The sequence below is a fragment of the Anomaloglossus baeobatrachus genome, chromosome 2 (genome assembly GCF_048569485.1).
Source record: "Anomaloglossus baeobatrachus isolate aAnoBae1 chromosome 2, aAnoBae1.hap1, whole genome shotgun sequence".
In the NCBI taxonomy this organism is placed as follows: Eukaryota; Metazoa; Chordata; class Amphibia; order Anura; family Aromobatidae; genus Anomaloglossus; species Anomaloglossus baeobatrachus.
This window is the reverse complement of record NC_134354.1, coordinates 174,087,483-174,114,800: the sequence shown is the minus strand read 5'-3', so window position 1 is coordinate 174,114,800 and position 27,318 is coordinate 174,087,483. Positions and strand designations below refer to the sequence as shown.

At 43.8% G+C, this 27,318-nt stretch overlaps 1 protein-coding gene across 4 annotated transcripts in view; it reads right to left on the bottom strand.

The window, feature by feature from the left end:
• Positions 1-27,318, bottom strand: part of SHROOM2 (shroom family member 2) — a 256,754-nt gene that overhangs the window by 62,114 nt on the left and 167,322 nt on the right. For all 4 annotated transcript variants that reach the window (XM_075335491.1, XM_075335489.1, XM_075335488.1 and 1 more), the window contains 2 exons: positions 24,096-26,685; positions 8,785-8,888 (listed from right to left, as the gene is read on the bottom strand). In XM_075335491.1, the coding sequence (XP_075191606.1) occupies positions 8,785-8,888; positions 24,096-26,685 (2,694 nt within the window). The remainder of the gene's footprint in view (positions 1-8,784; positions 8,889-24,095; positions 26,686-27,318) is intronic.

The window sequence follows — 27,318 nt, the reverse complement described above, 5'->3', positions numbered from 1 at the left end:
TCTTATTACAGCCCTCAGTTCACTGGAGAGGACACTGGATGCCATTCACTCCTACACACAATGGCTTGCATCACAGGCACAAATGATATTACTATCCAAAATGTATATATACAGCAGGGATCTCTATAGGACTACCTATATCTATTCCTTTTCTTCCAAGAGCAGTCCTGACCTGAAGAACGAGGCAGTATTTTGTGAAAATAGCCTAGGTTCCCCAGTGCGTACCTACCATTAAGTTGGTAATATGGGGACATTTAATTCTCAAGCTCAGGCTGTCCCAGGTACACCCATTTTTGGGTGAGGTTTACACAATCCCCCTCTCTTATGACATGCTCAAAATCGCCGACCCAGTTTATCAGCAGGTCTTCTCATGTTTGACGATGTGTGTCCCAAGCAATGTGTCTTCTCGAGGTCTACAGACCACAAATGGTTTATGGACAGAGATCACCTGATGGGACAACCCCATTATTATTAGTAGTACTGGATAGTCTCAGCCCAGCATCTTCATTGCACATTTGTCAAGGAACAAAAAAATCTCAGAAGGATCCTCATGGGTCAGAGGACAATCAGACGGACAATTAGCAGAATGGGCCAAGTTAGTCATTTCATCTGGTGACTACATGATATTACTGCTGCAGCTCCAGCCTATGTACACTGTATAGTCACAAATGGTCTCCATATAACTACAGTAAATGTTTCGTATAATCTTCTTCTATAGTTATTTCATCACAAAGCCCAGTATTCTCCACTGCCACATCCCAGCAGTCATTGCATGGTTGTACTGGTAAACTCCATTGTAAAGTATTCGAGATGGTCAGCAGTGGTGTAACAATATATGCGAGTTAGGACTCATTCAGTCGTCAGTGAAAATTGGTCTGCATACGGACCCCAATGCACGGACTGGCCCGCAGGTCTCCTGACCCAAACATGGCAGCCTCATAGGCATGAGGCTGCGGAGTCAGGAGACCCTCGGCTCGGCCAGTCAATGCATTGGCCAATTTTCTCGTCTGAATTAGCCCATACCTTAATTATAAATATTCACAGACACAAGATATCCCCTTGGCTTAACACAAATGGCAAATAAGATGTTTAAGTATATAAAGAAGAACTGCGTGTCATTGAATGTATGAATTCTCAACAGAATTACACTATACCTACAAACATGAGACTGATCATATCGTGTGACCTACCTGCTCTTTAATTTTGGAGGGTAGGTTATTCTGTTTGTGGTGTCTCACAACTAATGAGGCCACCTTGTCGCTGGCAGATGGGCTCACATGATTTAATTAAACAATTTAATCACCTTCCTAATTATAGTAATACAGGTCAAAATTCATACAATGTCCCCATAGACCTTCGCGTGATTGCAACTCTACAGGGGTCTGCAGTTTCTGGCCAACCCCTTTTTAAATTACCGTAAGTAGTCCCCCATGTAAAATAAAAACAACAGACTCCCTGGTGCGCCTGCAGTGACATTGGTGCAGGGTCTCCCGGGGCTTGCGTGACGTTTCTATGTGGCATTAGCACTGCAGCGAATCGTCGGCTGCTTATGGGCTGCTGCGCTCTTACTTTTCTTGGATGAACGTGGGGTAGGCGAAAGAAGTGAGTGTAGCAGTCCAACAGTGGTCACTGATAATGTCATGGCATAATGTTAGGTGAGCCCTGGGAGAACCAGCACCAACATCATTCAAACAGAGCAGACCCAGAGGATGAGTAACTGTTATTTTTTTATTTTACATGGGCGACTCCTCCATTTCTGACCAAGAAGTGTATATCCCCTTTAAGGTCTTCTCTTTAGTGCAGGTGCTTAATAACTGACTTTTGGGGGTGAAGTGTTTATCGATGGAAAGAGACAAAGATCTTTTAGGGTGTATAGTACAAAAACAGTTCTATTACGAAGTACCATAGCACATTAAAGGGGTTGTCTAGAATACTGTGCCTTCCCTGTCACTTCAATAGGAATGGTGCTGTAGAGAACGATGAATGCAGAGTACGGATGTGTGCTGTGGCCGCTCTGTAAACTGCTTACGTCTGGGCACCGCCTGGGCAAATTGGTAGGGATGGCGGGTACCAGACCCCGGACCATTACATGGCTGGGCCTTCATATGAACCGTGTCGGTACTGTTCATAAAATCATTATAGTCATTTCTACTTCCCATTTTCACTCACCCTTGAAAAGCCAATTTCTGAGCACACACGGCTGTCCGAGGCCAGCTTCTTCCTTTACTAACCAAATTACCTACAAAACAAAGCCCCTATGTTTTCATGTTCAGCCTCCATAGTTTAGAGCGATCACCAATGTGACTCTAGCATTACTATACTAAGTGCTTCTTCTACACAGTGATGAATCTGATAAAGATCGCGGAGGACGGGGCAGATTCACATTTCCGAAGTCTCAGCAGGAAACATATGCACTATATTGACAGATTATTTTGCTGAAGTCACCTGGAGGGCAACGGTGGAGAATGTGAAATCTCCCTAACTCTGCAGGGACAAGGCATACACCGAGGATAATAGCACAAAAACCCAGGGGAAAAAGCCGCAAAATCCACAGCGCCAGGAACCAGTAATGATTTCAGTGTGGATACGCTGCACACTCCACGCCTTGCACAACACACTGTGGAATCAGCGGACTTCACATTTCTTATCGCCAGCGGGTTTTCTTTGTAGTGTGTACACGCACCCTCCACAATGCCGGTACTGAAATATCCAGCGGGTTTTCTTAGTGTGTACACGCACCCTCCACAATGCCGGAACTGAAATATCCAGCGGGTTTTCTATGTAGTGTGTACACACCCCCTCCACAATGCCAAACTGAAATATCCAGCGGGTTTTCTTTGTAGTGTGTACACGCACCCTCCACAATGCCGGTACTGAAATATCCAGCGGGTTTTCTTTGTAGTAAGTACACGCTACCTCCACAATGCTGATACTGAAATATCCAGCGGGTTTTCTATGTAGTGTGTACACACCCCCTCCACAATGCCTATACTGAAATATCCAGCGGGTTTTCTTTGTAGTGTGTACACGCACCCTCCACAATGCCTATACTGAAATATCCAGCGGGTTTTCTTTGTAGTAAGTACACGCTACCTCCACAATGCCAGTACTGAAATATCCAGCGGGTTTTCTATGTAGTGTATACATGCTACCTCCACAATGCTGAAACTGAAATGTCCAGCGGCTTTTTATGTAGTGTGTACACACTACCCCCATAATGCCATTACTGAAATATCCAACGGGTATTCTATGTAGTGTGTACATGCTACCTCCACAATGCTGATACTGAAATGTCCAGCGGCTTTCTATGCAGTGTGTACACGCTACCACCATAATGCAGTTACTGAAATATCGAACGGGTATACTATGTAGTGTGTAGTGTACACGCTACCTCCACAATGCTGATACTGAAATATCCAGCGGGTTTTCTATGTAGTGTGTACATGCTACCTCCACAATGCTGAAACTGAAATGTCCAGCTGCTTTCTATGCAGTGTGTACACACTACCCCCACAATGCAGTTACTGAAATATCCAACGGGTATTCTATGTAGTGTGTACATGCTACCTCCACAATGCCGGTACTGAAATATCCAGCGGGCTTTCAATGTAGTGTGTACATGCTACCTCCACAATGCCAATACTGAAATATCCAGCGGGTTTTCTATGTAGTGTGTACATGCTACCTCCATAATGCCAATACTGAAATATCCAGCGGGCTTTCTATGTAGTGTGTACACGATACCTCCACAATGCAGTTACTCAAATATCCAACGGGTATTCTATGTAGTGTGTACACACTACCTCCACAATGTTGATACTGAAATATCGAGCGGGTTTACTATGTAGTGTGTACACGCTTCCTCCACAATCCCGGTACTGAAATATCCAGCGGGTTTTCTATGCAGTGTGTACACGCTACCTCCACAATGCTGATACTGAAATATCCAGCGGGTTTCTATGCAGTGTGTACACACTACCCCCACAATGCAGTTACTGAAATATCCAACGGGTATTCTATGTAGTGTGTACATGCTACCTCCACAATGCTGGTACTGAAATATCCAGCGGGTTTTCTATGTAGTGTGTACATGCTACCTCCACAATGCCGGTACTGAAATATCCAGCGGGTTTTCTATGTAGTGTGTACATGCTACCTCGACAATGCCGGTACTGAAATATCCAGCGGGTTTTCTATGTAGTGTGTACATGCTACCTCCACAATACCGGTACTGAAATATCCAGCGGGTTTTCTATGTAGTGTGTACATGCTACCTCCACAATGCTGATACTGAAATGTCCAGCGGCTTTCTATGCAGTGTGTACACGCTACCACCACAATGCAGTTACTGAAATATCGAACGGGTATGCTATGTAGTGTGTAGTGTACACGCTACCTCCACAATGCCATTACTGAAATATCCAGCGGGTTTTCTATGTAGTGTGTACATGATACCTCCACAATGCTGAAACTGAAATGTCCAGCTGCTTTCTATGTAGTGTGTACACACTACCCCCACAATGCAGTTACTGAAATATCCAACGGGTATTCTATGTAGTGTGTACATGCTACCTCCACAATGCCGGTACTGAAATATCCAGCGGGCTTTGTATCTAGTGTGTACATGCTACCTTCACAATGCCAATACTGAAATATCCAGCGGGTTTTCTATGTTGTGTGTACATGCTACCTCCACAATGCTGAAACTGAAATGTCCAGCTTCTTTCTATGTAGTGTGTACACACTACCCCCACAATGCAGTTACTGAAATATCCAACGGGCTTTCAATGTAGTGTGTACATGCTACCTCCACAATGCCGGTACTGAAATATCCAGCGGGTTTTCTATGTAGTGTGTACATGCTACCTCCATAATGCCAATACTGAAATATCCAGCGGGCTTTCTATGTAGTGTGTACACGATACCTCCACAATGCAGTTACTCAAATATCCAACGGGTATTCTATGTAGTGTGTACACACTACCTCCACAATGTTGATACTGAAATATCGAGCGGGTTTACTATGTAGTGTGTACACGCTTCCTCCACAATCCCGGTACTGAAATATCCAGCGGGTTTTCTATGCAGTGTGTACACGCTACCTCCACAATGCTGATACTGAAATATCCAGCGGGTTTTCTATGCAGTGTGTACATGCTACCTCCACAATGCCATTACTGAAATATCCAGCGGGTTTTCTATGTAGTGTGTATATGCTACCTCCACAATGCTGATACTGAAATGTCCAGCGGCTTTCTATGTAGTGTGTACACACTACCCCCACAATGCAGTTACTGAAATATCCAACGGGTTTTCTATGTAGTGTGTACATGCTACCTCCACAATGCCGGTACTGAAATATCCAGCGGGTTTTCTATGTAGTGTGTACATGCTACCTCCACAATGCCGGTACTGAAATATCCAGCGGGTTTTCTATGTAGTGTGTACATGCTACCTCCACAATACCGGTACTGAAATATCCAGCGGGTTTTCTATGCAGTGTGTACATGCTACCTCCACAATGCCATTACTGAAATATCCAGCGGGTTTTCTATGTAGTGTGTACATGCTACCTCCACAATGTTGATACAGAAATATCAAGCGGGTTTACTATGTAGTGTGTACACACTACCTCCACAATGCAGTTACTGAAATATCCAACGGGTATTCTATGTAGTGTGTACACGCTACCTCCACAATGCCATTACTGAAATATCCAGCGGGCTTTCTATGTAGTGTGTACACGCTACCTCCACAATGCCAATACTGAAATATCCAGCGGGTTTTCTATGTAGTGTGTACATGCTACCTCCACAATGCCAATACTGAAATATCCAGCGGGTTTTCTATGTAGTGTGTACATGCTACCTCCACAATGTCGGTATTGAAATATCCAGCGGGCTTTCTATGTAGTGTGTACACGATACCTCCACAATGCAGTTACTCAAATATCCAACGGGTTTTCTATGTAGTGTGTACACACTACCTCCACAATGTTGATACTGAAATATCGAGCGGGTTTACTATGTAGTGTGTACACGCTTCCTCCACAATCCCGGTACTGAAATATCCAGCGGGTTTTCTATGCAGTGTGTACACGCTACCTCCACAATGCTGATACTGAAATATCCAGCGGCTTTCTATGCAGTATGTATACGCTACCGACACAATGCCATTACTGAAATATCCAGCCGATTTTCTATGTAGTGTATACATGCTACCTCCACAATGCTGATACTGAAATGTCCAGCGGCTTTCTATGTAGCGTGTACACACTACCCCCACAATGCAGTTACTGAAATATCAAACGGGTATTCTATGTAGTGTGTACATGCTACCTCCACAATGTTGATACTGAAATGTCCAGCGGGTTTTCTATGTAGTGTGTACACACTACCTCCACAATGCAGTTACTGAAATATCCAACGGGTATTCTATGTAGTGTGTACACGCTACCTCCACAATGCCATTACTGAAATATCCAGCGGGTTTTCTATGTAGTGTATACATGCTACCTCCACAATGCAGTTACTGAAATATCCAACGGGTTTTCTATGTAGTGTGTACACGCTACCTCCACAATGCCATTACTGAAATATCCAGCGGGTTTTCTATGTAGTGTGTACACACTACCTCCACAATGCAGTTACTGAAATATCCAACGGGTTTTCTATGTAGTGTGTACACGCTACCTCCACAATGCCATTACTGAAATATCCAGCGGGTTTTCTATGTAGTGTATACATGCTACCTCCACAATGCTGAAACTGAAATGTCCAGCGGCTTGCTATGCAGTGTGTACACGCTACCTCCACAATGCTGATACTGAAATGTCCAGCGGCTTTCTATGCAGTGTGTACACACTACCTCCACAATGCCGGTACTGAAATATCCAGCGGGTTTTCTATGTAGTGTATACATGCTACCTCCACAATGCTGATACTGAAATGTCCAGCGGGTTTTCTATGTAGTGTGTACACGCTACCTCCACAATGTTGATACTGAAATATCGAGCGGGTTTTCTATGTAGTGTGTACACGATACCTCTACAATGCCATTACTGACGTATCCAGCGGGTTTTCTATGCAGTGTGTACACGCTACCTCCACAATGCCGGTACTGAAATATCCAGCGGGTTTTCTATGCAGTGTGTACACGCTACCTCCACAATGCCGGTACTGAAATATCCAGCGGGTTTTCTATGCAGTGTGTACACGCTACCTCCACAATGCCGCTACTGAAATATCCAGCGGGTTTTCTTTGCAGTGTGTATACGCTACCTCCACAATGCCGGTACTGAAATATCCAGCGGGTTTTCTATGCAGTGTGTACACGCTACCTCCACAATGCCGCTACTGAAATATCCAGCGGGTTTTCTTTGCAGTGTGTATACGCTACCTCCACAATGCCGGTACTGAAATATCCAGCGGGTTTTCTATGCAGTGTGTACACACTACATCCACAATGCAGTTACTGAAATATCCAGCGGGTTTTCTATGCAGTGTGTACACGCTACCTCCACAATGCCGGTACTGAAATATCGAGCGGGTTTACCATGTAGTGTGTACACACTACCCTCACAATGCCGGTACTGAAATATCCAGCGGGTTTTCTGTCCGGAAGATCTGCTACAAATATTAAAAAATCCAGATAGAAATTCCACTATGAATACATTTTGTGTGAACACACCCTAAGGCCGTCTTGCCCTACCTGTGGCTCTCCAGCTGTTGCACAAGTACATCGCCCATCATGTCTTGACAGATGGGAGTAGAAGTTCTGTAACAGCTGGAGAGCCGTAAATAGGAAAACACTGCCCAAAGGATATGTCATCTGAACACAGCAGATCTTCATATCATCACTTTATGCTATGGATTTCACGCTCTGCGATGTAAAAAGGTAAAATGTGCAGGCAGAAATCTGCAGTCCTGTGTGAACATACCCCACTGCAGCAAACATCTACTGACCCCTGATAGTCCTATGGTGCATTTGTAGTAATGTCCTGCGGAGTCCTACACTTGGCCCTGCACAGTGGCACTTCTCACCGCCGCGGTCAGAGTATATATGAGACTGTGTGCATGTTATACACGGCCTGACAGCAGAATGCATTTTAATAGACTATTCATATCTATACAGCATTACTATGTCCCCAGCACGCCCAGTGCTATGGAAGTAACCCTTTCCGTTCAGTCTCATCTTTACAATACCGCGGCACTGCAATACAGACCACCGCATTCCACAAATCCTTCAGAAATATACATTCACATGGTTTACATTCGGGGCAGGAGTGGAAACGTCTTCCCGCAGCTCTCACACCCGGTGGGTGGATTACACACATCAGACACGGCTTGTACAGCGGGCGACTTCAGACACTGATTTATGCCTCCTACACTGATCTAGAAATCAAATGGAGGCAAAGGAGAATACATCCATACATGAGGCAGAACAAGGGCCGATTGTGCCCGACACACAGGATGTGCTCCCCGAGGAATTCACTAGTTCTTCTGCCTGTGTGATTCATTATATGGGAAATGCAATACAACATAACACAGCGAGATATTACTATATACAGAAGAAATAGACAAGAGGCTCAGCCATGATATATAGGGACGTGCTATTCTTTATATAGGTCGGTATTGGGTCCTCTCTGTAATAATATGGATGCTAGGACATGTAATGAGGTTAGTATGTGCGATGTCCAATGCTCTGCAGTCCTGCATTATTATTGGATGTAGTATGGGATTGGCAATGTCTGCCCTGGTAACAGGGGAAGATCGTGCACCTTACCTTACAGACGAGCCTCCTCCGGCATTGCTGCAGTCTATGGAGCCAGCGCTCTCAGCATTTTCCCCCTCGACGCTCGTCTGCTTCGATGATTCTACAACTGCTCCCTGCAGAAATGATTTCAAAGCGCACAGTCAGACACGCAGTCATCAAGTTTCAGGATGGAGAAAATGTGTTATTATGGCAGCCCGTGTTTGTGGGTTTGGTCTGCTCCGGAGTGCATGAAGCCAATAGTGTGCCGTCGGCTGCAGGCTTAGCACTGCACCACATGACTCCGGCAGATCTGCTGCCACTTCGCCTTTGTGCTCTTATCTTGGAATACAGTGTAAACAGCACAAGGCGGAGAGCCAAGAAAACCGCAGACACTTCAAGTCACTGGTATTAAAAATGATTGCGAGAAAGCAAAGTCCTAAATAAGTGCGCTCAGTCGCTCACACGTCCGTGTCACACACGGAACGAGGAACGGGCAGCCATCCACAATAACCAGCAAAGGGACCCCAAAGAAATCCGTGTGTAGGATCGTCGTCTGCTCACAGTGATCCCATTACATGTATGCGCTTGTTCACATGTTGCGTTTTTCCAGCTTTAACAAAAGTAGCGTTTCACTGTACCAGCAAAGACAATGAGGTTTCTGAAGTCTCATGTACATGTGGTTTATTTTTTCCTTGCAGATTTCAAGTATTTGTAAGGCTAGTTTCACACTTGCGTTTTTTTCCTTCAGTCGCAATTCGCCGTTTTAGAAAACAGCAGAATCTGTTAACGGATTCCGCTGCTTCCCATAGACTTATATGGACGACGCGTTGCGACTGATGGCCTTGCGTTGCATCCGCCGACCGACGCTGCGTTGCATCCGCCGGGCGGAAAGAACGCAGCATGTAGCGTTTTTCTGCGCTTCCATGAGCGTCAAAAAAATGCAATGTGCTGGATTCCGTCGGTGTCCGTAATTTTTATAATGGAAACCTATGGTGGTGGAATCCATCATTTGACGGATTCCTGTGACAGATCCGTTTTTACACAACTGATCATGCTCAGTTGAGTAATTGTTGAAATAAAAAGCTACAACGGATTCCGATGTTTTGCAGTATCCGTCGTATCAGTTGTGCCACTATATGCAACGCATCCGTTACATCCGTCACACAACACAATGCAACGGATGCCGCACAACGCAAGTGTGAAACTAGCCTAACTCTGCAGTATGTCCATTATTCAGTGTTTTTTCAGCGTTTTCACCCATTTAAATGAATGGGAAATAAATGCCTGCAAAAAGTGCATATTTTAAGCAGTGCTTTTCCTGCCAATGTACATGTTTTTGGTGTAGAAATGTCTGCGCCATATGTTTGTATTAATTCTGCTCCAAACAGATAAATTGTCATGTCAATAAAGCCTTACAGAGGTATTCCATCCCCAAGATCCTATCCCATGTAGTAGTTGTAATAGTAATGATATTAGCAAATACCTCCAATTAGAAATGTAGTATAGTTCTCCTGATATAGCTTTGTCTCCTACCTCATGTGCAGGGCATTGCAGCTTAGGTATCCATGGTTACCAAGAACAACTGTCACTACATGAGTGGTCGTAACCATGGTTACTTGGGCTGCAATGCCCTGCGCATGAGGTAATTGACATGACTATTTCAGGAGAACTATACTACATTTCTAATTTGAGGTATGTGCCAATTTTATTATTATTACGCCTACTAAATATCGGGATAGGATTTTGGAGATGGGAAAGCCCCTTTAAGGCTCTTATACACATTAGACTAAAGCTGGGTTCTCACACAACGACAACGACGTCGCTGTTACGTCACCATTTCCTGTGACGTAACAGCGACCTTAGATGATCGCTAGTAAGCTGTCAAACATGTAATTTTAAGCAGCGACGGAGCAGCGATCATAGCGACCTCGACGGTCGTTGTGTGGTGTCACACGCGTCGCTGTGCGACGACTCAGACCTTGATAGAGGCGTGGTGTTTACCCCTAGACATGTTTTGCGTTGCCTCTTTTCACGCCCCTCTGTTCCGATTGGTGATTACTACAGCAGCGCCTGATCGGGTGACCGTGCCAAACAAAGGAAGACACAGTAGTGCTTTCATTCATTCTATTTCATTTCATTCAGATCCACAAAGAATGACACACTACCGACACCAGACAGAGAATCTACTACGTGGAACAAAGAATGGAACTTAAAGAATGAAATCACTGTAACGCCTTCGGCAAGGTACCCAATCGGAACGCTGTTGTAACCACCAATCGGAGTCGTGGGGGCGTTGCAAAATACACCGCAAAAACACGCCCTTGTCCTGCCTTCAGTCCTACGTCACTGCCTTCAGCGTCGTCGCGACAGTCGCTGCTGCAGTGTCAAACACAAGGACGCTGAGCTTATCATGGCGCAGCGGGATAGCAGCGATCAAAAAATGACCTGGAACATTCAGGAGCGAGCAGCGATTTCGTAGCAAGGGTCTTATCGTTGGTATGTGTCACACACAGCAACATCGCTGTTGAGGTCGTTGCTACGTCACAGAAAATGGCGACTTAGCAGCGATATCGTTGTCGTCGTCGCTGTGTGTGTGACACCACCTTAATGCCGGCATGCTCAGCCTACAGTCTATCCACCCGACTCTCTGCTGACAGATGATGGGTGAGATAAGGATCTGACGTGTCCAATCGCAGACTGACAATCCTTTTGTTCCCCAGAGATAACCAGTCACCAGCACTGTCCTTGAGAACACAGGAGTGCTCGGCAGAGGAGTCCACAGAGATGGCTGCGGCCAAATGATTCGCCAAACCATCGATCAGCCAACAGCTACCTACTGTGTATGGACCTCTTTGATAGGGCACTGACAACTTTTCCCGATTATAAATTTATCAATTTTTTTCTCTCCATAATGACGGACATTTCTGGTGGCCAGCAGCATTTCCTGTCCACGATGCCAGGGCAGGACCAAGGCACAATGATGGCTGCAATAACACAATTCTACATTATGATCACATATACCAAATTTGAAATTTCTGTGAACCCAAAAAAATAGTTTTATAGATATCACTGGGGTTGCTTCAGCAGCCTGTGCCGTCGACAAGACAAAGCCTGAAGCACTCAGGGGCCAGGACTAATTGACGGGGTGTAATCGTGACCAAATGGGGTGTGGTCCCTGAAAAACGGAGGCATTTTCCCTAATGTCAGTAAATTAAATGTAACTGTTGTTCGGGATGTAAGTGAATGATTTGGGAATTTTAATAGTGTACAATCCTTTAAACGACATTGTATGGGTATGGTGCCAACAGGGGAATTTGTGTTTCCTCGGTGTAAAAAGTCTCCAATCAATTGTTTAAAGCAATTTATCAAAACAAGAGAAGTACTGGATTAACTGTACTAGTGACAATACATGGTGGGAAGTTATATGCGTATTCAATCGACAGCTTCCTTCCGTTCCAAACAACAACATATGCCTGCCCGAGTCCTCCAAGAGTACATGTGTGGTCAACGTGACTCCTGACAGTTACCTCTGCGTGTGGTGGGGACGGGTGTGCTGGGTACGGGTGAGATGGGCAAGGGTGCGCTGGGCAAAGGTGCGCTGGGCAAAGGTGCGCTGGGCAAAGGTGCGCTGGGCAAGGGTAAAGCTGGGTTCACACATAGCGACAGCGACGTCGCTGTTACGTCACCATTTTCTGTGACGCAACAGCGACCTTGTAAGTTGCTGTTATGATTGCTGCTTAGCTGTCAAACACAGCAGACGCAGCAGCGATCATAACGACACATCGCTGTGCTACATGTGCAGAGCCGCGCACACTGCTTAGCGCTGGCTCCCTGCACTCCTAGCTACAGTACACATAGGGTTAATTACCCGATGCATACTGCAGCTACATGTGCAGAGAGCAGGGAGCCGGCACTAGCAGCAAGAGCGGCGGAGGCTGGTAACGAAGGTAAATATCGGGTAACCAGGGAAAGGTCTTCCCTTGGTTACCTGATGTTTACCCTGGTTACAGCTTACCGCAGCTGCCAGACTCTGGCTCCTGCTCCCTGCTCGCTTCATTTCGTCGCTCTCTCGCTGTCACACACAGCGATGTGTGCTTCACAGCGGGAGAGCGACGACCAAAATATGAAGCTGGACATTCAGCAACGAGCGGCGACCTCACAGCAGGGGCCAGCTCGTTGCTGGATGTCACACACAGCGACGGGACATCGCTTCTACGTCACAGAAAATGGTGACTTAGCAGCGACGTCGTTGTCGTCGTCACTGTGTGTGACACCACCTTAAGGGTGTGTTGGGCTTGAACTTCTGCAGTTGTATGAGAGTCTAGACATCCCAAAACACCAGGTTGGCTGGACCTATCAAAATAGTCTGGCTGTGTCAATATTGCACTAATGTATAGGGATACCTCTAGGACAGGTTTACACAGTCAATATATAATTGGAGACAACGGTGATAGAAATTGTCAGTGGATACTTGAACTTCTGGTGCAATTTCTGGTGCAACTGGAAAACTGGTCCCCATGAGCCCAATTATTATTCAATAGACCTAATTTAGTGCTTTTTTACTGAGGATCAATAATCAACATGCTGTGGATTTAAAAGGTATTATTCCATGTGAGGCTTTTCCAGAGCATGTGAATCAGGAATTTAAATATAGTGAAGAGCTAGTGGATTGTACGATAACCTACATATGCAGGCTAGCGTTTCATATGCCAGGCACGCACCTATAAGCCCACTGGAGTAGGATGTGCCAAATTTATTAAGAGATCAGTAAGGCTATGTGCACACACTGCCTTTTTTTCCGACCACAAAGATACAGCGTTTTTAGCCCCCAAAAAACACACAAAAACGCACCCACCCGAAAAACGGATAGAAAAACCCCACATGCGTTTTTGTGCGTTTTTTGTTGCGTTTCTTCCGATGCATTCAATGGGTGAAAAATGTAGTGAAAAACGCAGAAAGAATTGACATGCTGCATCTTTGTGGTCACCACAAAGACGCAGCCAAAAAAACCTGCACTGTGCAGACAGCAAAAATGAAATCTCCTAGACTTTGCTGGGGAAGGAAATTCATGCAGTTTTGAGACCAAAACTGCACCCAAAAATTGCGCACAAACGCAGCAAAAAACGCAGTGCGCGCACGCTACTGAATGGATTAACTAACCATATTACGTGTAAAAATTAAATTAAATCACATATTGTAATTGTCAATTTGGAAGTTTTTCAGAAGGAGCTTGTGCCACAGTCCGACCGGTGGCAGGATACGACCACCAATCGGCAGCAGGTGTTTAGATGCCTTTTTGCACAGGCAGACCAAAGTAAATGATGCAGCGAGCAATCTGTAGTAGATCGCTCAGAGCGCATGGGCTGCCATTGTTCTCGGCAGAGTCCTGTTTACACAGAGCGATGCAAGGCCCAGAACAATGACCATTCATGTTTTGAGTGTTTTGCTCGTTCATCGGGAGATCGGCAGCCTGTTGACATGCCGAGATTATCGTGAAATGACATTTTTAACAACACATGTTCGCGATTATCTTGCAGCGTAAGTGCCCCTTTTGTCTGGCCTACAGAATACAATGCTGTGTCTCTGAAGTCTTGAGGAAATCTCACTACCATTGAATGGAAGAGCTGGCAACGTGCAGGGAACACGCCTTACTGGAGTTTTTATTTCATTAAGGACATGGGTGGGTGGCATCGACAAGAAAGGTTAGGATTGTTTACTTTGGCAAAAGAAAGTCTAAACCTCATCTAATTAGTATGTAGAAATATAGTAAGAATTTGCAGTCCCACTGGTCCACCAGGAGACCAGAGGATAATCCAGTGAGCCCTTTACCAAACAGGAGGAATCCTCAAAAAATATGCAGCTATCGGCACTATAATGGAGGGATATTCTATCAGCAGAAAATAAATTGTGGCACTGTGCTAATTCTTTGAAGGGGTTGTCCAGTCTAAACCGACAAATCTGCAGTCACTATACGTGACTATATGTCTGCAGACTTCTCAATCCTCATACTGCACTTTCTCCGGTGTCAGAGCCAGGAATGGCGGTCACGTGGCCATGAGTATGTGATATGCAGAATCCAGCCAGAATCCAACTAGAGGGCGAAGCCTTGGTCAATGCAAGTGTATAGTGCCTGCGATATGAGGAGTCACAAGTCTGCAGTCACAGAGTGACTGCAAACTGTCATTTTAGACCGGACAATCCCTTTAAACCAAATGTGCTGCTTAGCTTAAAGCGGTTTTTCACTACTAATGTGACCACATTTCTTTTATCCTAAGTCTCCTTAACTAACACTTCCCTAATATACTTCTGCAATCTACTCTGCACCTGTAAACTTAAATACCTTTATTGTTGTTGTAGCTTTGGTCCTTCCGGCTGCAGACCGGAATTGGACCAACTGAGCAGGGCTTTACTCACAGCAGTATACCGTATTTTTCAGATTATAAAACGCACTTTTCCTCCCAAAAATTTGGGAGAAAGTGAGGGGTGCGTCTAATAATCTGAATGTAGCTTACCGGGGGTGCTGGAGAGGGCATGCAGGAGGTCGGGGGAATTCTACGGCGACTGTGCAGGGGCTGCAGTGGCTGGGCTGGTGCTGCGGCGGCTGTGTAGGGGCTGCGGCGGCTGGTGCTGGGGTGGTTGTGCGGGGTCTGTGGCGGCTGGTGCTAGGGTGGTTGTGCAAGGTCTGCGGTGACTAGAACTGGGGCTGCTGTGCGGTATGTGCAGCATCTGGTGCTGGGGCGGCTGTGCGGGATCTGCGGGGTGGGCGGTGGGGACTTCAAATAATTGTGCCCGGAGTCGGCGCGTGCGCAGATGTAGCTCTTGGCTCAAGATTTCATCTGCGCACGCCGCAGTGGCCTTAAAGAAAATGGCGCCCGGAGGTGGTGCTTACGCAGATCAGATCTCTGCTTGCCATTGAACCGAGAGCTCAAATCTGCGCACACGCTAACCCCAGGCGCCATTTCTTTGACGCACTCACCGACTGCAGCCAATGCAGCCCGAGTCCTAGCACAGCCAACAGCTTCTGGGACAGCATCTGGGACACCCACCGCCCCTGCCTCCTGTAACGTCGCTGCAGCACCGCTGCCGCCCCCTCCGGTAAGACTCCACCAGATTATAAGACAGACACCCCTTTTTTTCCCACCCTCTTTTGCTCTGAATTTGGGGTTTGTCTTATAATCCGGTGCGTTTTATAAACCAAAAAATAAGATATATGCTCATTAAGGTTCTATCTTAGGTTTTGTCTGTTAAGTGCCCCCAGCATGAACACGCTCCTATACGTTGCATGTGTACGAACTTATGCTAAAACTACTTCAACTGCTGCTTAGACAAAATGGCCACTCATATGTGCAGAAAAAAAAAAAAAAAAAAAATCTGCCATCATAAAATTAAATCAGATTAGAAAAAAAAATATTGGTGCCTGCATGGTGATATATTTCCTTTAAATTAATTAAAAAGGTGTGTAGTGCCGTGCTAATTATCCCTCGCACAGTGGATTGCTTTCATATGGGTAGCAGGTATTTATTCTCCTCCCTACCTCACACAAGCCTGTTTTTGCCTTCGTCTAGATCAACACACATAATAATCTGTTGATCGGGATGGACGTCTTTTTGGCCATGTAATTATACTGTATGTAAACATTTTGTTTAACTTGAAGCTGTGCACATAGGAAAGCTAAACGTGTACCCACAAAGTACATGTTAGGCCTACAACGACCTTTCTGCAACCACCACATCCTTACCAGAGGCCTTAAAGAGGCATTCCCATCTCACACATCTCCAGACGGTATGCTAGAAATGTATATTCTCTAGGCCGGGGGACCTGCCGTCAGAGGAGAGGCGACTATTACCAATGAGGTGAATGGGAATTATGACCAAATCTCCGCTGACAGCCACATGCAACAAGGGCCCCTTTAATCAGGGGTTATTTACAAGTCATCCATAACGCTTAGGATTCTGCTGATCGCATGGGGTCTTAACACCATTATCCCCAGCAATCCTGAGACTGTGGCTCGGAAATGTAAATAACAGCAGCCCCACTTTTCAAGGAGAAGAGGTCCACGTGCTTGGTCTCCACTCCATCCAAAGTTTGTGAGGTTTTTTATGGAGCAGATCGTGAAACTATCCAGCACATTGTTGAGGAGTGCCCCCTGAGATCCTACCATGGTGACAAGAAGGATTTCTATACTGTAAATGATAACGCTATTGCATATATAGAAAATCTTGATATTCAACTTTGATTTTTATCCTTTTGATATTTTTCAATCACTGTCTATTGTCTGGTGTTTATTTTTATATGATGATAAGGTATACGTTCATACGATTAAATTAAATTATGTGAATATCAAAAATAGCAACAAGAAGAGGAGATAAAAACTGCCCCAAAAATGTATTATAAAATGTACTCACAGCAAAAAAGGGCAACCAGTCCAGTTAGCCCAGGCCAACACATCTAATGCACAAACAGGATGCAGACAAGCCTCTCAACATGCGCATACAAGTGTGAACAGCGCCCTATGCGCACCACTAGTGTGCATTAGATATGTTGGCCTGGGCTAACCGGACTGGTTGCCCTTTTTTGCTGTGAGTACATTTTAGAATACATTTTTGGGGGAGTTTTTACCTCCTCTCCTTGTTGCTATTTTTGATATTTATCAGTGTAGGGACCCGCAAGCGTGAGGATCCGTGATGAGGATTGTGGGCTTACGTACATTGGCCAATTTACAAACTAATACCTCACATATATTTTATATGTATTTTTTTGCACTTTGATTATGCGGGGTGCAGCCGGGCCTCTTAATACGGCCGTGCATAGTGGAATTTCTGTCCCTTACGTGCTGCAGTGAGTAGTGTCCGGGTAACCCGCCTAATCTAATAGTAAGGGCGTGGTAATAGGTTGCTGGCTGGATACCATGCGCATACGAGTGTGAACAGTGCCCTATGCGCGCCACTAGTGTGCAATTTACCTTGCACCTGTGAAGTGTCCATCATGTTGAGAGGCTTGTCTGCATCCTGTTTGTGCATTAGATGTGTTGGCCTGGGCTAACTGGACTGGTTGCCCTTTTTTGCTGCGAGTACAAATTATGTGAATAGCGGAGAAAGCACAGTGCTGTATTCGGCTATTTCCAGCAATCCCACTGACAATCCAGAGGAGGCATACAGACCTCTAATCTCGGGATCATTGGGATTCGCAGTGGTTAGATTTCCAACAATTAGTAAGTTATCACTAGTGAAGAGCGAGCACTACCATGCTCAGTACTCGTTGAGAGTAGTTGGGTCCTCGGATGGGCGCAACTCGAGAACTCAAGTATCATGGATGTCAATGGGGAACTAAAGCAGGTTTCCGGAAGAGTTCCTGGAAAAATGCTCCAGGTCCCCTTTGACTTCCATTATACTTGAGTACTCAAGCCATGCCCATCCGAGGACCCAACTGCGCTCCAGCATGGTAGTGCTCGCTCATCACTAGTTAGCACCTAGAATCCAGGGGATAAGTTGAGTTTGGGATAAAGCCTTTAATCGTCGAGAATATAGATGTGATACTGGTGGCATATCCTAAGGAAAGGACATCAATATTACAGTCCTGTAAACCCATTTAATGCAATAACAGCATATTTTACATAATTTACAGGTTTGTTTTCATTGTAATAAAATTTTGCTCTCAATTTACATATTTATAAACATAGGGCTGTATCTTTGCTCTTCAGCACATTCTTCGTCGACGAGTAAAAAGTCCTTCCAACAGTCTCCTCAGGCAGCAGCAGCTCTTCCACAGTGCCCACCCACTATATTCTTCAGCACTTTTCCTGTATTTGAAAATGTGTCACTTACTGGGCTGCTTAGTGTTGTTTTCACAGATTAAGCAGCAGTAGATTATCATTAGAGGACTACTTTGTGTGCTACCAGGTACTCCAGCATATTCATGAGCTCTGTATAACTGCTACATCTGCAGCAGAAAAAAACCACTAATTTTATCAAAATGACAGCAAACAGCTCAGTAAGTGACACATTCCAGGAGTCAGGGTCTCTGTCTCTACATTATACTGCCCTCAGATGACGGAGCAAAAACCTGGTGACAGAATCCCTTTAAAAGGGTTGTACACTTATTGAACTACCCCTTCTGATTCCCAAAGTTCTCCCTCAAAAATATAAAAAACCTCAGGTGTTGGCGCATTCCAGCGATGTCAGTGCTCAAGTTCTAGGGGCTTCGTTGCCATTATAACATGCGAGCCCTGTAACAATCACCCCCAGGTTCTCTCCCCTCGCCATCGGACATGTAAGTAATTAATAGGAAGTGAGTGACAGCTAGCTTCCTGTTAGTTACTTAAAAGGGGTACTTCCATTTCCAAGATCCTATCACAATATGTAGTAGGTATATTATTATTAATTATTATTAATAGTAGCAAATACCTCCAATTAGAAATGTAGTATAGTTCTCCTGATTAACTACGTCTCTTACCTCATGTGCAGGGCATTGCAGTAGCTTAGGTATCCATAGTTACAACAATTCATATAGTGACAGTTACTCATGTTTGTAACCATAGATACCTAAGCCACTGCAATGAACTGCATGAGTTGAGAGACATAGCTAATCAAGAGAACTATACTACATTTCTAATTGGAGGTATTTGCTAATATTATTATTACACCTATTACATACTGACATAGGATCCTGGAGATGGGAATACCGCTTTAATGTCACTTGAGCTCCAAATTGTGATATTGCTAGAACGGCGCTAGTGCCATAGGCAAGTATAAGCTTTTTGATTTTTACGGGGGTGAACATGGGGAATGAGAAGGGATTGTCCAAGTAGCGGACAACCACGGGCCGTAATCTTACGTCCTACCGGTCATAGTATTAATCCCCAGCTGCTGCTGCAGGTGGGGATCCGCGCACATGTCAGCTGATTTGTACAGCTGACATGTATGCCTCGCATGTACGAGTGGTATAGCTATCCACCAGTACCTGTTAACCCCTTAAATGGCGCTGTCAAGATGTTAAAGTGCCATTTTAACGGCGAACGCGGTAATCGCATACTCACATGCCGCCGCCGGAAGTCACATGACATGCTCAAGTGGATTCGATGGTTTTCATGGTAGCACAGGGTCATGTGATGACTCCTGTAGCTCACATGACTCAGGTCCTGTAACTAGCAGCCAAGTACTGCGGGTTACAAGAGATAATCATTTCTCCCGATCAGTGCGGTGCTGCTCGGATAGGGAGAAAAGAATGAGCGATTAGAATGTTGAAGGTTTATAGCCCCCTAGGAGGACTAGTAAAATGAAAAAAAAAAAGTTTTGAAAAAACAACCTAAAAAGTTCAAATCACCCCCCTTTTGCCCCATTGAAAATCGTAGGGTTAAAAAAAAGTAAAAAAATATACACACATTTAGTATCGCCGCGTTCAGAACAGGGCTGTGGAGTCGGAGTCGGAGCTCATTTTGGTGGAGTCGGAGTCGGTATAAAATGCACCGACTCAGACTCCTAAAATATATAATAAATTGGGGACAGTAGTGCAATGCAGAATGTGCTGAATATTTTACTAAATAATAAAATTTAGTATAATGCTTATATTTAAGTGAAAAATGTATTGTAGTACAATGTGAACATCAGACATTTAATTATTTTTATGATACAATAATCAAGATATTTGGATAGAACATAAAATATATTTATTAGAATACAACTTTAGAACACAAAAAACTAATAAATTGTAAATATGCAATACATACATATATAAATCTATATATCTATATATCTATATATATATAGATATACACACACACACACACACACACACACGATAAATACACACACAAGATACACTATGTAATATACAGTAGATTACATATATATTACATATTTACAATTTATTACAGTTTGTGTTCTAAAGTTGAATCCAATAAATATATTTTATGTTCTATCCAAATATATTATTGTATCATAAAAATTATTAAATGTCTGATGTTCACATACACATGTTCATGTACTACAGTAAATTTTTCACCTAACTATAAGCAATATATGTAGGAGTCAGAGTCAGAGTCGGAGTCGGAGTTGGAGTCAGTGCAAGAGAAATTGAGTAGTCGGAGTCGAAGGTTTGGCTTACCGACTCCACAGCCCTGGTTCAGAAATGCCCGATCAAAATATAAAACCAATTAATATGATTGGTAAATGGCATAGCGGCAAAAAAATTTCAAACTCCAAAACTCCGTTTTTTTGGTTGCCACAAATTTTGCGCAAAATGCAATAACAGACGATCAAAACGTAGCACCTGTGCAAAAATGGTACTGTTAAAAATGTCAGCTCAAGATGCAAAAAATAAGCCGTTATTTAGCCATAGATTCTGAAAAAATGAGAACGCTATGGGTCACGGAAAATGGCGCAAAACGTACCCCATTTTTCTTGGACAAACGTCTGATTTTTTTTAACCCCTTAGATAAAAGTAAACCTATTCATGTTTGGTGTCCACGAACTCGCACCGACCTTAGACATCCCACCCACACATCAGTTTTACCATATAGTGAACACAGTGAATAAAATATCTCAAAAAATACTGCATTTGCATTTTTTTTTTTTGCATGTTATTTTACCACATTTGGAATTTTTTTGAAGTTTTCCAGTACACTGTATGGTAAAACTCATGGTTTCATTGAAAAGTACAGCTCGTTCTGCAAAAAACGAGCCCTCACAAGACCATATTGACTGAAAAATAAAAAAAAAGTCATGGCTCGTGGAAGGAAGGCAAAAGAAAAAACAACCCGGAAGCGCAAAATCGGCCGGTCGTGAAGGGGTTAACCTATCGTGATTTGGCACCCGTCTAATTCATTTTGTTTAAATGGTTAAAAACCAAGGAAAAGTTCTGGACTTGAGGGGGGAAAAAAAATGGAATACACAAAAAAAAAAAAAAAAGGATCCATCTCAGAGCATGTTCATGTTGGAAGCGGAGTCTCTGTGGCTGGTTGGGTGCGCCCACTGGGATCACAGAGACTATTGCAGCAGTGTGTAACAGTGGCTTAGGTGTTGGCTTTGTGGTTTCAGTTCACATGAGCTTATTGTTTCATGTATCAGTAAAGCTTCCCCATCGGTATAAGCACAAGGTCATACAATTAAACCAGTATTCCTAGATATGTTATCATCTGGTGTTTTTGCTGCGGATTTTACACAGTGTATAAATTATGTAGCATTTTACAGTAGCAGCATAATCCGTGAGATTTCTGAAATCCCATGCATACGCTGGGTTATTTCAGCAAGTATTTTGATCCTTGCTATGATTTTACCAATATGCAGCATGTCAATTCTTTAACATTTTTTAAATGACTTTAACCCATTAAAATGAATGGGTGAAAAATGCAAACAAAGCCGTATGTAAAAATGCACGTAACATTGAGTAAAAAATACAGGCTTTTGTTTTTGATGCAGAAACGCAACGTGTGAACATACCCATAGGTCCATATTCTCTCATTGGTATTCTGGTTTAAAAGGGCTGGAAGACACAGTAAGCGCAAATAGGGTCTAAAGGGTGCTTTACACGTTGCGACATCGCTAGCAATAGCACCTGCCCACGTCGCTGTTTCGTCATGGGGGTGATTGCTGCCGTAGCGAACAATATCGCTACGGCAGCGTCACATGCACATACCTACTTAGTGACGTCGCTGGTCACACCGAACAATCTCTCCTTTAAGGGGGAGGTTTGTTCGGCGTCACAGCGGCATCACTAAGCAGCCTCCCAATAGCAGAGGAGGGGTAGAGATGAGCGGCCGGAACATGCCACCCACCCTCTTCCTTCCTCATTGCCAGTGGACGCAGGTAAGGAGATGTTCGTTGTTCCTGCGGTGTCACACACAGCAATGTGTGACACCGCAGGAACGACAAACAACCAGTGGTATGCACCACCAACAATATTATGAAAAGGAGCGACGTGTCAACGATTTGACGTTTTTGCGATCGTTGATCGTCGCTCCTAGCTGTCACACGCTGCGATGTCGCTAACGACGCCGGATGTGCGTCACTAACGACGTGACACCGACGATATATCGTTAGAGATGTCGCAGGGTGTAAAGCACCCTTTTATCCTAAAACACTGTTAGCAAGGTGCTGTAAGGGTAGACTCACCTGGTGAGGTTGTTTGTGAGAGTCAGAGTCAGGCAGAATCCACGTGGAGATGCAGTTCAAATATGGAGAGAAAAGGGTTAATAAACCGCTTTGCCGCAGACAGGAGGATCCCTGTAGAAGGAATGATTTTATTGTCTACGCGTTTCAAAGCCTTATGGCTTCTTCCTCAGGACAAATCATAAGGCTTTGAAACGCGTAGACAAAATCATTCCTTCTACAGGGATCCTCCTTTCTACGGCAAAGCGGTTTATTAACCTTTTTCTCTCCATATTTGAACCTCATTGGTATTCTGAAACTCATTCACTGAAAGTACTGATCGTTGTTTGGCGCTGGTTTAATTTTTCTTTTTTAAAAGACGGGTTAATTTTATATAATTTCTTATAGATTATGGTTAACAAAATAAAAAATAAATTAAAAAAAAAAAAGTGTACTGTAATGCAAGTCAGAAAATTTGTTTCAAAGAAAAAGTTGGAGTTTGCTCCCAGGCACCAACATCTGATCAAATATGTGATACATGGTCACGTCTGGGGTGGGGAGCAGAACATATTATAGAATTAGAAAAAGACAAAGGCTTGCTAAGCCTGTTTGGAAAACCTTCATTTAGAAATGTATATATTAGGATTAGGTGAAAATTGGACCAATGTAAAACTTGTTCATCTCTTGGATTTCTTTTCTCTGACTGATGGGATAAGTTTATACATTATATTGTTGCTGCGGTCACTTTTCAAGAACACGTCAGTTTTTAAAGAGGATGTGTTGACTGTTTTAGTAAATAATAAACAATTCTGGAGTATATATATATATAGAACTCTGCATTGTTCCAGGCGTCTGTTATTTATGAAACAATTGACAATGGGGTGTCGCTAGTCGGGGGTGTGTCCTTGCACAGCATATGGTCAGCACTGGTTGGACACCATGAGATTGTGCAGAGGCACGCCCCCGAATAAGAACACCCAATTGTCAATATTGCTTGTAGGAAAACCAGAGGAACAGTACAAGCCAGAGTTCTAAAAACCACAAGTATTTCAATGTCAGCAGAGCTGATACGCCAGACAGTTTTTCAGTACATTGTAATTATGAGGAACGCACTCCCGACACCTTCCTCCCAGTGATTGACAGGCTACTTACACAACAGCTAGCCATCAATCACTGTGAGAAGGGCAGGCTTGTACCCTCTTATTTTCTTTACCAATATGCAGATGAAACAGGACAATGGAAGAGAAACAAATTTACCTGAGTGCAGAAGTCAGTTGTAGGAGATGACCTTGACCTTTCATGCATATATTGCGACTTTTGAGACTGATCAAAGTCAGTATCCAGAATGTTATCAGCTGAATGGCATCTGCCCGAATTCTTCCTCTCTAAAGGCTTCTTTTGCTCTTTCCATGATGCTTGGTATTCTGCAAAAGTGCCTAATCTCGAAGGTTGATGTGGTATGATATTATCAGTAGATTTATAACTAACCCCATGATGAAATTCATCTTTATGACTTCTATCCTTAGGCAGATGTTCAAAGCCTAGAGATGCAGCCCGAGATCTCTTTTGATGCCAAGATTCATCAGATTCTTTTTCATTATCCTTGACATTGTGCGTCTCATACTTGACATTGACTTCTGTCACACTCAAGGGCGGTGGTTTCGGAGCAGCTTGAGGTGGTGTACTTTTGCTTGTCTCTTCAAAAAATTTCCATCTATCTGCAAAAGAACCAACTGCTCCTTGAGTGGCATCTCTGCTTTGAAACTGGAGATTATCTTCATAAATCCCAACTTCATTCATCTTTTCAGGCTCAGAGTAGGATTTAAGTTTTTGTTGTGTTGTAAATCTTTTTCGGCCACCAATGCGAGTTATGTTTTGCGAGTTGCTTGTTGCTGTACTTTGCTTTGGTTGACTATTGTCAAACTGGTATGATGTGGCTTCCTGAGGGAACACAGGCTTTGAAATGCTATACCCCTGGCTTCTTCGTTCTGGAGAAAGTGTAGGGTCTACAAAACTGGGTTCTAAATCTCGTCGCTTGAAAGAAGTAGCCCTTAAAACTCTGGCTTGAGCCTCCTTTAAATGGTTTTTGTACGTATTAGAAAAAGAACCATCAGAAGAAGGGGTAACACTTTCTAAAGAATCCTGGTTCCAGTTTTCTGCATCTTCTCCCTCGTTCGATTCAGTTAATGCTGCTGTACTCTTGCTCTTTTGCAAACGAGCTCGTCTCTGTTGAATTTCGTTCCTTAGAGTTGTTGCAAATCGGTCGCTTCTTCTTGATTGTTTGCTTGCCTCTGTGAATAGCTGTTTTTCATTTGTATCTGGGGAGCTTACGGATCGATTTCTTCCTTCCTGGGCTAGAGAATGTAACATAGGGGTAATCTGAGGTGTTATCTTGCTTTCTTCTTCTTCATTCCAAGAATAATCTTTCTGATGTGATCTATACTTATTGCTTGAGATAGCCCTGTTTGCCTGGTCATGTTGTGAAAAATTATGGCTATCATATTGTTCTTCGTAGTAATCACTGCTTTTTCTCGGCTTTATCCTCTCATTACTGCCGGAATGGCAGTCTTTTTTCCCGGACATTTTAGGACTATATTTCTCACAGTTTTCTGGTGAAGGCGGATTGTTCTGTTGAGGTAGAGAATAAGTGGTCTTTAGGGCAGTATTATCTTGAGAGATAGATCTTCGATCGGAGACATCTACTTTACTAAACTCCTCTCTGTATGGATGTTGTGTGATGCTTCCCTGAGGTGGCAGTTTGGTTCCTGTAACACGACTCTGTCCATTACCATTTCCTTTTACCTTTAACCCAATATTGCTTTCAGAATTACTGGAGCTTCTTCGCTGATGTGAACCGTAAGCATGCGCTGGGTCTACCATCAACTCATGAGTTCCAGAATAAAAGGTCACTTGCTGAGGTTGTGCTTTAATAGAGGCTGAAGCTCTAGAATTTTGAAACAAAGTGCTTTCATCACTGTACTGTCGCTGGTGGTGGTAATTGTACGATGGCTGTGCAAACCTTACATCTGTGGTGGACTGAGAAAGTTGTAATCTATTGGAATGAGGTGCAACATTATGATATTTGTCTTGATAGGACCCGATTTGATCCAAATTGATTTCTGACTGATAAGAAGAATTACTGATTTGTCTAACATCTACTACGTTCCTATCTGGTCCTATGATATGTCTTTGCTGGTAACCGGGAAGATCTGAACTCCAGTCAACTCTTGAATGAGACTTGTTTGCAACATTAAAGTGCTGTGTGCTTGTTAATTCTGAATGTGTATGAGGCTTCTCATGGGTTTTAGTAATGGCATAACTATCGCTGCGAAGTGGAGGTGGTGGTGGGGGAGGTGAAGATGATGTTTTTTTCTTATCAGGAACATGCCAAACTGGTCCAAAACTCGATCTCCCGGAATGTTTTGTCTCTCCATTATCATCTACTCTTGGAGACTTGTTACGCTCATAGAATGTAGAGGGAGACTGGTATCCCTGTTTATCTTCTGCACCCTTGGATTCATGGACAAATTGCCCAGTCTTTGTAGGTCCTTGTTTTGTATTGTCCCATTCATTAATTTTATACAATATATTTTCAGTTGAAACAGATCCACTTTTAGACAGTGCATGGTCTGGGGTGATAAAGCTGGTGGAGAAAGATCCATATGCTGAATCCCTCTTACTGTGGTTACCTATATTGTCTATGCTGTTATTCGATTTCGCAGAAGATAGTCTGCCAAACTGGTAGGTCTGGTCAATACTGTCCATGCTACCCACTGAACTAAAATGTTCAGATGTTCTGTGCAGGTTGGATTGGTCCCAAGAGTTTGTTAAGTCATGAGATGATGAGCTGTAAAACAAAACAAGAACAAATATTATGTAGATTTCAAAACATTTTACCATCTTACTCTTAGGTTTGTTTACTAATAAATTATATTTTTATCAATATGTTTTATATCACCAAGATAATGTTTAAAGCTTATTAAGCTGGGTTCACACATAGCGACAGCGACAACGATGTCGCTGTTACGTCACCATTTTCTGTGACGCAACAGCGACCTTGTAAGTCGCTGTTATGATCGCTGCTTAGCTGTCAAACACAGCAGACGCAGCAGCGATCATAACGACACGCGTCGCTGTGCTACATGTGCAGAAAGCAGGGAGCCGTGCACACTGCTTAGCGCTGGCTCCCTGCACTCCTAGCTACAGTACACATCGGGTTAATTACCCGATGTGTACTGCAGCTACATGTGCAGAGAGCGGGGAGCCGGTACTGTCAGCGTGAAGCATCGGACGCTGGTAACGAAGGTAAATATCGGGTAACCAGGGAAAGGTCTTCCCTTGGTTACCTGATGTTTACCCTGGTTACAGCTTACCGCAGCTGCCAGATGCCGGCTCCTGCTCCCTGCTCGCTTCATTTCGTCGCTCTCTCGCTGTCACACACAGCGATGTGTGCTTCACAGCGGGAGAGCGACGACCAAAA